This window comes from Ctenopharyngodon idella, chromosome 7 (assembly GCF_019924925.1).
Source record: "Ctenopharyngodon idella isolate HZGC_01 chromosome 7, HZGC01, whole genome shotgun sequence".
Lineage (NCBI taxonomy): Eukaryota > Metazoa > Chordata > Actinopteri > Cypriniformes > Xenocyprididae > Ctenopharyngodon > Ctenopharyngodon idella.
The window spans coordinates 11,716,865-11,729,593 of NC_067226.1; the positions used below are offsets into that span (position 1 = coordinate 11,716,865).

Genomic DNA, 12,729 nt, shown 5'->3' on the forward strand with positions numbered 1-12,729 from the left:
TGTGAAACTGTGTGCAGTTCATGTAAAAACCGACAACTTATCTTTTAATGACAAGTTCACAAGCTACTCTCCAAATTCTCCTAAACTCACGTCTAAGCTTGACCATTTACATAAACAGCCTCATTTGAGGTACAGTATGGCTTCATACCAAAGGCCCGCTCTGAAATACAAGTGATTCTCAGAAATCCCTATAGATTCAATAAAGGCTTTACTTTAAAGGGGTTTCATGTCTGATCTGGTTGTATAAATCTATAGTGAACTGATATCTCAGGAAAGCATGCTAATATGAAACTTTTTCCTGGGAAAGTGAGAGAAAAGGCACTGGAAATTACCTAAAGTACTTTGTGTCCACTGATGGTCATAAAAGTTACTATGAAAATAAAGAAAATGTCAATGACGTGATGCTCAATTTTGTCCTATCCATGAATAATTTAAAAAAAAACTAAATGCAATTCACACATGACTTGAATAGACGTCTTCTATGACGAGAGTGTTTTTAATTTCTGCCCCTGCAGACCCTTGTGACTATGTTTCTAAAATTATTCTTAAAAAAAGAAAATATTTTTTTAAGCTTTTATGAAAAGACAGGGCTAGTTCGGCTTGTAAAATGTCATGTGGTGGGACTTCCCAAAAACAATACCATTCAAAAGTGTGGGGTCAGTAATTTTTTATTTATTTATTTTAATTCAGCAAGGATGCATTATATTGATCACAACTGATACATTTGCAATATTACTTAATATTTCTATTTCGAATAAATCCTTTCTATTCATTATATAATCCTGCAAAAATGTCACAGTTTGCACAAAAATATTAAGCAGCACAACTGTTTTTAACATTGACAATAATAAAAAATGTTTCTTGAGCCCCAAATCAGCATATTAGAATGATTTCTGAAGGATGGAGTAATGATGCTGAAAATTCAGCTTTGACATCACAGGAATAAATGACATTTTAAAATGTTAAAAATAGAAAACAGGTATTTTAAATTGCAATAATATTTCACAATAAAATCTTACCGACCCCAAATTTTAACCATGAAATTACCTTGAAAAACATATTTAAAACTTTTTAAAAGTAATGATTAAGTTGAGTACACTCATGAAAATGTATTCAAGGTTTCAGAAAAATATGTCACTACGTTTTACTTGATGGGTACACCATATGACATTTTTATTTTCATTAAGAAGAGTTGTATTCTTCATTAAATTGAAACTTGAAAATGGTACAAAGCCATGAAACCAACATGTGTTTTAAACTAGATTTTAAAAGATTTTCCTTTTCTTTCCTTTTATCACTGACATGAAAATCAAGGGACATTTCTGTGAACACTGAAGGCAGATCTCACTTTCGAACCAAAATGGAGGGAAAAATAAAGATATCTGCCACTTTAAGCTAGTAAATCTGTGAAAGTCACATTAAGCTACTAAATCCCTTTTGCAAGTGAACTGAAGTCACTCGATTGACCTCATTCAGATGAAATTCTAATTTGTATCTGATTATAACGGGCTACCCTGAGGGACAGCTCTGTTTTCAGTCCAAAACAGCAGAATCCACAATGACCGCAAAAATCTCATCAGATCATTTCACTCAGAAAAGACATGTGGAACTCCTCAGCGATCATCCTCAATCTTATAGACCCCCCAGGTACACTCACACAAAAACACACACAGATAACACATAGACAGAGAGCGGGTGAGAGAGAAAGAGAGGGGAATCCAAACCACATGTCAGTTTAGTGCAACTGTGATGGCTGTGAAAAGACCTATAATTCATGTACGAGTAACACTGTGGAACCACTCAAATACGCAAATCCTGGGAGGAACATTGATTCATATCATATGTCTGTCCAACACTTGACAACACTTTGAGTTCAGTAATAATAAACTATCCTGAAAATCTCAAATACTTTAGTCAGTCACACATTTCGAAGGCAGGAGAACTGCATGGCAGCAATGACTCAATAAACTGTAACAGCATTTTGGCATCAGAAACGCCACTATAGATGAGAACTTTACCTATCAGTGAAAGCAATCGGCCATTGGAAACTACCCTCATATCCAAAGAAGTATGTGACTTCAGCAGTCTTTTATCTTTTGGCTCCTGCCAGCTAACACACCACACAAAATGCTTTCAGTATAGTTCAAACAATTAACACTATTAAGCCTATCGTTATTCATTTTTGTATGGTCTTTGAAACTCACCAGACAAAGCCTATACTGCAACTGAGATAATAACCACTCAAACCATGCACATGACTGTGGGAGAAAAAGACACAAATGTTGTGTTAACTTTTAAATAAATCAGATACAATGTTTCAAAGTATTAATCAAGCCAGTGAAACACACACACACACACACACACACACACACACACACACACACACACAAACACACCAGCAGCACCACAAGAGGTTCAGTGCGTATCTTTCTATCAGGCTGCAGACCCGAACAAACAGGGCAGGACATGAAAGCAGTTCCACACAGGCATGGTACATGTCACAGCCAAGAGAATGCATTTAAAAAGCCATCCACTGAAAACCACAAGAGATGCTATCACGCCTGCACACAGCACTTTACCGTGAAAGGAACAAAAAGCACAGTTACAAAACAAAACAAAAATCAGTCTACATTATACTGTGCCATTTAGCACTATCAGGAATATGCATATAAATACTGGCAATATCCAATATGTAACCGGCATATGCATATCAACACTGGCGATATCCAATATGTAACTTTGACATAAACACTGAGATTAATGTGACCAGATTTAATCCACTATCTTACACCAGTAGACTTCTATCTAATCTACACAGGATGCTGGTAAACTTAGATTTTATGCATTTACATTAAAATTCTGATATACTGATAAAGATTATGGCCAATAAGAAAAAAATATCTGGTATTAAAATTCTATACGATAAAAATTTAGGCATTATAAAATTATAATCAAAAGCATGAAAGACAAATTCTCATTTTGAGATCTGCTAAAGATAGTAAACCTGCTTTGAAGCAATCTGTTTTGTATTAAGCACAATAAATAAACTTGACCAAAGATTACATTTAACAGTGTGGTTTCTGCAGATTGTATGAAGGTAAACATATAAGACTTTAAGTCCTTTTAAGACCAAGTAAAGAAAATTCAAGGAATAAATTGAAGAGAACACAATACGTCAATATGTTCTCTAAATTTAAATGTTTAGAGAGTAACTCAATGAATTCTATTAGCAACACTTCAAAGTTCAAAGATACAACTTCCAACAGATATTTATTTAATTTGTAAATTGTTTTACAAAAAAAGTAGCTTAAATACCCCTGCTCCCAACCACTAAATAACTTTTACCATACCTTCTGAGCACACTGCACAAAGTGATGTTCCTCTTCAGTATTTTTGTCTTGTTTTCCAGTGCAATTGTCTAAAGATTCTTAAATCAATATACATTTACTTGAAAACATACATTGCAAAATGGCATAAAATATGAAGTCTTGTTTTCTGTGAAATTAATCAAAAAGTGAGTTTATGATTAAAACATGAACAAATATCTGCCAACGGGCTCAGAACAATCAACTTAATTCAAAGGGATGTTTTCATAACTCACTGACAGATATTTATTCTTGTTTTAAAGGGTTAGTTCACCCAAAAGTGAAATTTCTGTCATTAATTACTCACCCTCATGTCGATCCACACCCGTAAGACCTTCGTTCATCTTTGGAACACAAATTAAAGGGGTGGTTGATTGTTATTTCACATTTTTTTGACTTTAGTTAGTGTGTAATCTTGCTGTTTGAGCATAAACAACATCTGCAAAGTTACGACGCTCAAAGTTCAAAACAAAGGGAGATATTTTCTTTTAAAGAATTCTCTGTTTAAGGACTACAACAAATGGCTGGTAGGGACTACAATGAGCTTTTTCCTGGGTTGGTGACATCACAAACCCTAAAATTTACATAAACGAGGCAATGTTGGGCTGCTTTAGAGAAGTGGAAGAGTTGTTGTAGTAGAGTGTTGTTATCATGCCGTCATTTTACACCGGACTGCTTCACAAACGAGGGTCAATTCAACGCTGGATTTGCACAAAAGATGCACATGATGGCACATGCTAGTCGATGAGTTGAATCAACCACATAAATTTATCCACTAACCATTCAGAAACATCCAGATGAATTCTAAAAGTTGTAACTTCTTCCTGAGTCTCCCCATAAGGCTGAGCACCGTTACTGACATCGTCATTTTGGCTGCGTGAGATTCTCCAGCTATGTTCTTGGCGAGCAACCAAAGCGAGAGCTGTTAAAGCTCCACCCTCTTCTGGAAAGCAGACCGGTAGCAGCAGCTCATTTGCATTTAAAGGGACACACAAAAACGGCGTGTTTTTGCTCACACACAAATAGAGGCAAATTTTACAAGCTATAATAAATGATCTGTGGGGTATTTTGAACTGAAACTTCAGACACATTCTGGGGACACCAGAGACTTATATTACATCTTGTAAAAGGGGCATTATAGGTCCCCTTTAAGATATTTTTGATGAAATCTGAGAGGTTTCTGATCCCCAAGAGCAACGTAATTACCACATTTAAGGTCCAGAAAAGTAGTTAAAGCCTCATTAAAATAGGCAACGTGACTACAGTGGTTTAACCTGAATGTTATGAAGCAACGAGAATACTTTTTGTGTTCAAAAACAAAACAAAAATAATGACTTTATTCAACAATTTCTTCTCTTCCATGTCAGTCTCCTACACTGTTCACGTTGTAGACACAGTCCAGCGCTTCCAGGTTCTACATCAGAACGCCGAGTCATTATTGGCAGACACTCATGGGTTGTGATGCTCACGTAAACAGCGTTGGCCAATACTGAGCTGGCGTTCTGACGTAGAACCTGGAAGCGCTGGACTGTGTCTACAATGTGAACAGTGTAGGAGACTGACATGGAAGAGAAGAAATTGTTATTCAGAAAGAAATATTATTCAGCAATTAAATTGTTAAAAAAGTGGAAAAAAATCTTTTTCAAATAAATGTTTTTATCCACTATAGAATCCTGGGAAATCTCAGTATCCACAAAATATTAATAAGCACAAACATTTTCAAAATGATAATATTGCTACTACTGTTTTCACTGTATTTTTGATCAATAAATGCAGGCTTGGTGAGCATATGAGAAAAAAAACCCCAAACTTTTGAATGGTAATGTGTATACTCAATATTGACTAATAAATTGAAAAAAAAAAAAAAAAGAAAAAAAAAAAAAGCTGACAAATCTGTGCATTTTTAAATAACTCAAAAACATACTTAACATTTTATACAGTCTCTGCCACCAAACCAAAGTGCATTTGAAGTGCTTCAAAAGAAATTTATGGTAATATTTTGTTCTGCTTTTGATAATCATCACCAGCATTGGAGGCTTCAGAAGACAATCTAATCTGAATCCAGTTCAAAAGATCCCTCAATTTCAACTGCTGTTGTGGAAAATTACACTGTTCTAACAAGTCTGTGTGCTTAGGGGGTGTGTGATGGTCTGACGCATAAGACGCCATATGAATGGAGAAGAGAGAGCAGAGGCTGCCAAAATATAATAGGCCAAACGCACAGGTGGAAAATAAACAATCAAATTTTATTTTGTGATATGAGAGAAAGTAAAAGAGAAACTGAGGGAGACAGAAGCAGCGAGGCAGGCAAAGATATGGTGTGTTGATTTAAATAATATGCTGCAGTAATGCACTGCAACTTAAAATGTCTAACGCCCTTCTCAAAGTCTATGTAACTATTAAAAACGCAAATATTGAAACGCAAGCGCATACAAATACAAATGCACTAAAACAGTTTTTTATTGTCCTGGAATAAGGTAATGCTTGAACTAATGAATTAATGAATAATCTGAAATGTTCTTATATAAAGTAAAAAGTACTTTAATACATATAAATTCATGCCAATTACACCAGGCAACAAAATGTTCCTACTCCCCTTATCAAAATTTAAAAAAGAAACCAGTTATTGTTCTGGCCAATTCAATGTTTTGATTAAAACCAAACCATTATTAAGTTGATTCTTGGATTCATTCAAGAGCATTTATAGTACATACTTAAGGGTTTAGGCTGATGAAAAGTAAAATATTATTCATAAAAACATATAATCTAAAATAAACACTAAACTGAGTTTGTTTTACACTTAAAATTGTTTTGACAGCAATTTCCAATCATGTGACCTGCTAAGACACAAGCAAATATGGATGTACTGATTGAGTAATGACTAGTAGGATAAAGATAATTATTCATAATGGAGATCTCTATAGCTAGGGCTGGATCATGGTCCCACAAGGACCCTGGCCATCTACATGCCAAATTACAGTAATCTTTCCTTGTCCTCAAACTGCCTGTTTTATTTAGTTATGCGCTGTATTGGAAGCCAAACAGTCAATGTGACAAAGCTGTTCTACCCAATGGCTCAGATCTGATCATTTTACATCCACAATCCACAAAAAAAAGTGAAGCCAGGACCAGTTTCTATACCATGCAACAGAGATCATTTTGTTGGTCCAAACATCACTTTTATTGGGTCGGATACAAACTGTACCATGCATTGTGTGGTTCAGTTGGGTAATGCTATTGCTGCATTTTTAGACTGCTTATAATATAATATAATATAATATAATACGAAATTGGCACCTCAAAAGCACCAAGGGGTCAGTTCACCCTATATGCTCCCTTCCCTCTATCAGTCTGAGAGGTCACGTAGACTAGAGAGACATGACTAACAGCCTCAATAAACTGCAGTGAGGTATGGATTGAAAACAAGAGTGGGTAGAGCTCCTTAACAGGGCAAGAAAACAAGCCAGGCGTAAATGAGACGTAAAGCAAAACAGCAAATGAGAGCTTGCTGAAAAATGTTACTCAATTAACTTTAGAATGCATCGATCCCTGTTTTTCTGCAATCAATCTCCATCTTGACAATTCTCGCAGCAAAGAGCTAAAGCATTTACTTACTTCACAGAGAAAAAAAGAATGAGAGCGGTGTGTGATTTTTCTGTGCGGTTTAACCTCTTCTTGGTTGTCTTGGCAACTCTCAAGTTCAGGTTCCAGGCTTCTAACGACCATCCCTAAGCAAACAAACATTGATATACTTCCTTCTATTGCACTGGGCTCAGGTTTTTGTGGGGTATATTTATTATTGGGCCCAAAGTGAAATTTCTGGGCCTGCTGGCAGCTGGTGAAAGCACTGGACAGGGAGTTTTAAATCATATCGATACTGAAGGGATTTGTACTATACGAGAACCTCAAACTCAAAAGTGAGTACACGCATATCTCACTTCAAGGACAGAATCTGGAGTGTGGAGAGACCAAGACAAGTTTCTGCCTTTTTTGAGTTTCACTCAAAGGTCTGGTTAAACTTTTGTCAGAAGACAAATAAGAAAGAGTGTATTATCAAATAACGTGGTTAAACACACAGACTTGCATACTTATGCACACATATTCATTTGTATTGGATTTATCATATTGTTTGTTTTCACATACTTCTTTAGCAAATGATAAGATACTGAATTAGCATACTGGTTGGCTGAATACTAAGCTTTTGGCAAATTATCTATAACCTATGTTAGCATTTATCAACCCGAGAAAACAATGACAACAGAATCAAGTTTGCTCCAGCTAGAGTAACTGTGCTGAATTTTTACAGATTTTTTTATGTGTATACATTTTCGTGATTAATAATAATAATAATAATAATAAAAAACACTTCTTTTCACTTGGCTCTTGTAATTTTCACTTGATATCATCTCAGACATTCTCAAGGTCTTTGACCAGAGTTAAAAACAACACACCCCAGCAAAGGAATTTGTAATATCGAAACAAGGCGAACATGAAACACAGCTGCACAAAACTACACATTAAGCTCACATCAAGTCAAGTTGGATTTGGCTCTTCTCAAACGTAAAATGTTGGGCAGAGAAAAGACAAAAGTGAATCATTGGAGAGTTCATGCAGCTATACAGGAAATAAGATGGCAAAGGAAGCATCCAGGTTTCAGCGTGATGGCTTTAATGTATGCCATTCAGGGAGGAGAAAGGCCAGCTACTAGCCCTATATGAACATTTTTCCCACACATTTCCTGAACAGAACTAGCTTACGTTGCACCATATGCTATAGCTTTTTATCCAGTAATGGGATTTCACAGATTAAATATACAATACATGGCTCTTGATGTGACTGGTTAGAGTAAAAATGAAAGCACTCAGAAAGCATTATAGAAAGCAATAGACTCTAAAGGCCTGTTCACACTGAGAAAGATAACTATAACTATAACAATATTGGCATTCACAACAACAACAATGGATGATAATGTTCTGTTTATCATGAGCAAACATTGTCATCTGCCAGTTTAAATGCTCAAGCTCTTTAAAATTGGGTTGATTCTTATTGGCTCTCAATGTTTTTATTATTCATCAACTGGGAAAAAAAAAAAATTCTGAAATTGATTCCAATGATGTTGATTCCTCTGTGTCATTATCATTATAGCTATGGTGTAGACTACCATTCTCACATAATTAGTTTATTAAATCTTCATAGTAGTTATCGTTATTGTTATCGTCCTTTGTATTAATCTGCCTTAAGGCAGGATAATTTCCAAATATTTATTTTAATTTAGTAATACAGACAGTTACATTAGCAAAATGGCTGATAATCTTTACAATAAGGTCTAATTCGTTAACATTAGTTTAATGTATTAACTAACATGAACTAACAATGAGCAATACATTTCTTACAGTATTCATTTTTGTTAATGTTAGTTAATAAATACACAGTTGTTCATTGCTTGTTCACGTTAGTTGAAATACAACTTTTGATTTTAATAATGAATTAGTAAATGCTGAAATTAACATTAATTAAGATTAATAAATGCTGTAGAAGTATTGTTCATTCTTAGTTCATGTTAACTAATGTAGTTAACTAATGTTAACTAATGAACCTTATTGTAAAGTGTTACCTTTTTTCAAAAATATTGATCAAAATCATAAAAAACAATGAGGTAAAATTAGCTTTTTAATCTTAAATAATTAAATTTATAAATATTCTACTAACTTGTCGCTCAGACTCCAGTATGGTGTATTTTGTCTGATCATGCTATTTTGCCATAAAGTTTGAGGAGTCTCGGAAACATCAGCACATTAAACTTTCCCTAGCAAAGTTTCATTCAATTCAGAATGAAAATTATTAGGCAGATTTAAAAGGTGTTGATTTGTCTTTGGCTACAATGTGACAATCTAGCATGCTGGAAGTGTACAGAAACTTCTCTCTGACTTATGATAGAAGCAGAGCAAGACAAAGCAGATCATTCACAGGTGAAGCTGAATGAGGAAAGAGACCTGGCCACAGAACAGAGCTGGCAGGCAAGTACGAGTGAGACTGAAAGAGTTGGCCTAACAACTATGCTTGAACCTGGCTGAGGCAGATTCCTTGTGTGCCATCATTGTATCTGCAACAGAGGTTTGGAATGGGGGTTGATTTATTGATTCAATCATTCCACAGCTGATAATGGAAAAACATGTCAATTGACAACAATGAGTTGTAACACGTCTCCACAGGTCAGAGAGACTATCTCTCTTTCTCCCTGTACTCAAGAGAAATAAAGATATCAGTAGCACTCCACACTATCTCATTTAAGGATAATTTGATCAATATAGAGCTGAGGGAGGCATTAATCAATGAAAGTGGTACTCACAAGTCCTTATCAGTGAACCTGATTACATTTTTTTTTTTTTTTTTTTTTTACTGACAATGTGTTCAATGTGAACTATATTAAAAGTGCAACAACTCACTGTAAATATTTAGCGCTGTGAATGACCGTTGAATGAACGTTAACCGTGAAGCTCCAAGACCCAGAGCTGAATGGATCCTTCTGGAAACGCCTCATATTCACGTAAAAGACAAATGATGTGGAAAGTTTGATAAAGTTATATCATTTAGCCAATAAAAATATATAGTCTTATTCCAGTTAGTTCTGGTTTCCAGTTTTACTCACACGTTTCAAAAATATGTGTGTGCATGTTGGACTTAAACGAATTTCGAGCACCACCTATCGGTGTCGAGCGAATTATGTGTCAATCTTGGGCTGATGCTACAGAAACCACACGACAGTGAGGGAATTACTAGACACGAGCGTGACAAACGAAGTAATATATATATACACATATAAAAATATACACAGATTAAGTTGCAAAACTGCACAAAATGAGAAGGCAATAGATGAGACATATGTAAGACAATGCTTTAATTCATCATTTTAGCATATATATATTTATATTTATATATAATGTTCATTTTAAAACTGAAACATATTAAACATTCGTATAACATTTGCAATATGCCGTTTGTAAAAAAAAGTGCTTCCTTTTCCTTGCTGTATATTTCTGTCCAAGTTCAGTCAGTGATGACGATAAAGACAGCAAAACTCAAAAGGCACTGAAACCGGTCTCTGCTCGAGTGTTGTTGTACAAAAAAAGAAAGAAAAAGTTCACATGAAATGCACACGCTTACAGAGCAAGACAGGACTTCACTGCAAAACCAGTGAGAAAGCACACGGTGATCGTCCACCGGAATTATTCTCATGACAGCAACAGACATTGCATAGAGATATGCACCCTTTCACATTTTTATCAATCATATTGCATAAATACAAAGCGTTTACTCTAAAAGCGTATACTGACAGGCGTTTTACAGATCAGTACCCGAATCATGGCAAAATGTTCACAATGTAATGCGCTTCATTAGGTCGCATTTGGAGGACATAGTGCATACAGTCTGCGTTATGAATGACAGATAGTCTACCACAGTAAATAACCGATGAGTTCCAGTCCTATGCTTTGGCATTTTGTCTCTTGCCGTCCATGAAAGAACCCCACCCCCTGCAAAAAGTATTAAATCAACAATATCATACAGTGAATGTTGTGCAGCAACAGGTGTGGTGGAAATACAGCCTGCTATGGCAGGAAAGTTTGTTTTATGTCGCTTTAGGTGTCTATGTAACCCAAGGAGGCAAGGGGGAGTAGGAAAGCTGGTAACTTAACATGAAAAGTAGATTGACAGGGTAAAATTAGCTGCACTGATATGTTTCGCGTAGCTAACACATTCTAACAGGACTACACCTACAACAAGCTTTTAGTCCAAATGTATGAAGAGATGAGCTTATCGTTTGTTTGTTTTTGTTCGTTTTTTTGTACAAAAGGCACATGTATACCGCAGCTGCCTGACTCCTATAAAAACACTTTGAGAATGTGTCAGCGTTTATCCAGCAGACGTAAAAAAAAAAGTTACTTCAAAAGACCAGCTCGCTCCGTTAGGCACAGTTACCCATGGCTTTGACAAACGAGCCGTCGGGAAGCTGCCTGAAGATGCCCCGTAACGTCTCCAGTTCTCGCGTAAGGTGTTCCACCCTCTTGCGCAGTCTTTCGTTATCCGCCGACAACTCTATGACTTTTTGTTGCGTCTCCACATTGCGCATTTTCGCCTTGTCCCGGCTCTTGCGCACGGCTACGTTGTTGCGCTCCCTCCTCAGCCGATACTCGGCGCTGTTCTTGTCGATCTGTTTCTTGGATTTCCCTCGATCGCCCATCTTCATGGAGCCCCCCGGCAGGTGGCTGTGTTGGTGGTGCGGGCTGGGTACGGGCGTCGGGGGAGGTGTGGGATGGCCCGGCTGGAGGTGCATGGTGGTTTGCGCGCAGTGCGCGATCTGATGCTGAAGGTAGGACAGATGCGGCGCATGGTGTTGAGAGTGGTGGTATGTGGGTGGCATCGAGTGGCTGAGCTCATCTTCCTCCCGGGGCTCTTGTTTGATGGCCACGGGTCTCATTCGTGCCTGGCTTTCGTAGATGGGTTCCAGTTTGGATGAATCCATGTAGCTGTTCAGACAGCCGTACATCTGCGGGGCCCCCGGTGTGCCATTGACGCCGTGGGGGTACTCGTAGTCTCCGCTCGCCAGCTTGAGCTTTTCTTGCTTGGAGCTGTTGTGGAACAAGTCAGCCAGGAACTCGTCGTTGAAGGAAGAGGGGTCAATGTAGGCGCTGATGTCGATGGAGTTCTCGTTCTCGCAGATCTCGCTCAGGTCTCCAGCGGTGTCTTTGTAGATATAGGGGTTTTGCTGACTCTGTACAAGGCTGGTCATCAGTGGCCGTGGGGCGACCTCGTAGAGGTTTGCTTGCTCCATGGAGTATCTAAAACCCGCCAGACATGGTGAAGAGCTCCGGGAATCCAGCTTGCTCGCAGTACCGGAGAAAGCCGCGCTGGCTCCAAGTTCTTGGGACAGGCGAGCGTGCAGCCTGTCGTGGCTGTGTACTTGGCCGTAAAGTGAATGAGAGCTTAAGGGCTGAAACGCCACACGAGATCTCCTTTAAGATGACACTTACACCATCAGCGTGTGAGCTTCACATCTGTCAAATACTTTCTCAGTGCACTTATATACGCTTTGGAGTTTGGAGGGAGGGCGTGCTCTGGGTCCTAATGCTTCTCAGCGTGATCTCTGCGCGAGAGCTCAGCGCGCACACTGATATCGACCCGGTCCTTTATCGTTATTATTGAATTATAGGTGAAATAATAATTAATAATGATTTACAATAATAAATAATGCGTCTTTATGTTTTTTTTTTACATAGCCTAGTGAATTTAAATTGTGAATTGTTCATTTAGATTTTGATGCTCGGTCTAGTTATTGTAGCAGCCTTTGGAGGTGTGTTGTGAATTA

At 37.3% G+C, this 12,729-nt stretch overlaps 1 protein-coding gene across 1 annotated transcript; it reads right to left on the reverse strand.

The window, feature by feature from the left end:
• Positions 1-10,246: 10,246 nt before the first annotated feature.
• On the reverse strand, positions 10,247-12,429 carry cebpa (CCAAT enhancer binding protein alpha). The gene has a single exon (XM_051898884.1). The coding sequence runs from the start codon at positions 12,193-12,195 to the stop codon at positions 11,329-11,331; it is 867 nt and encodes a 288-aa protein (XP_051754844.1). The 5' UTR covers positions 12,196-12,429; the 3' UTR covers positions 10,247-11,328.
• Positions 12,430-12,729: the final 300 nt, after the last annotated feature.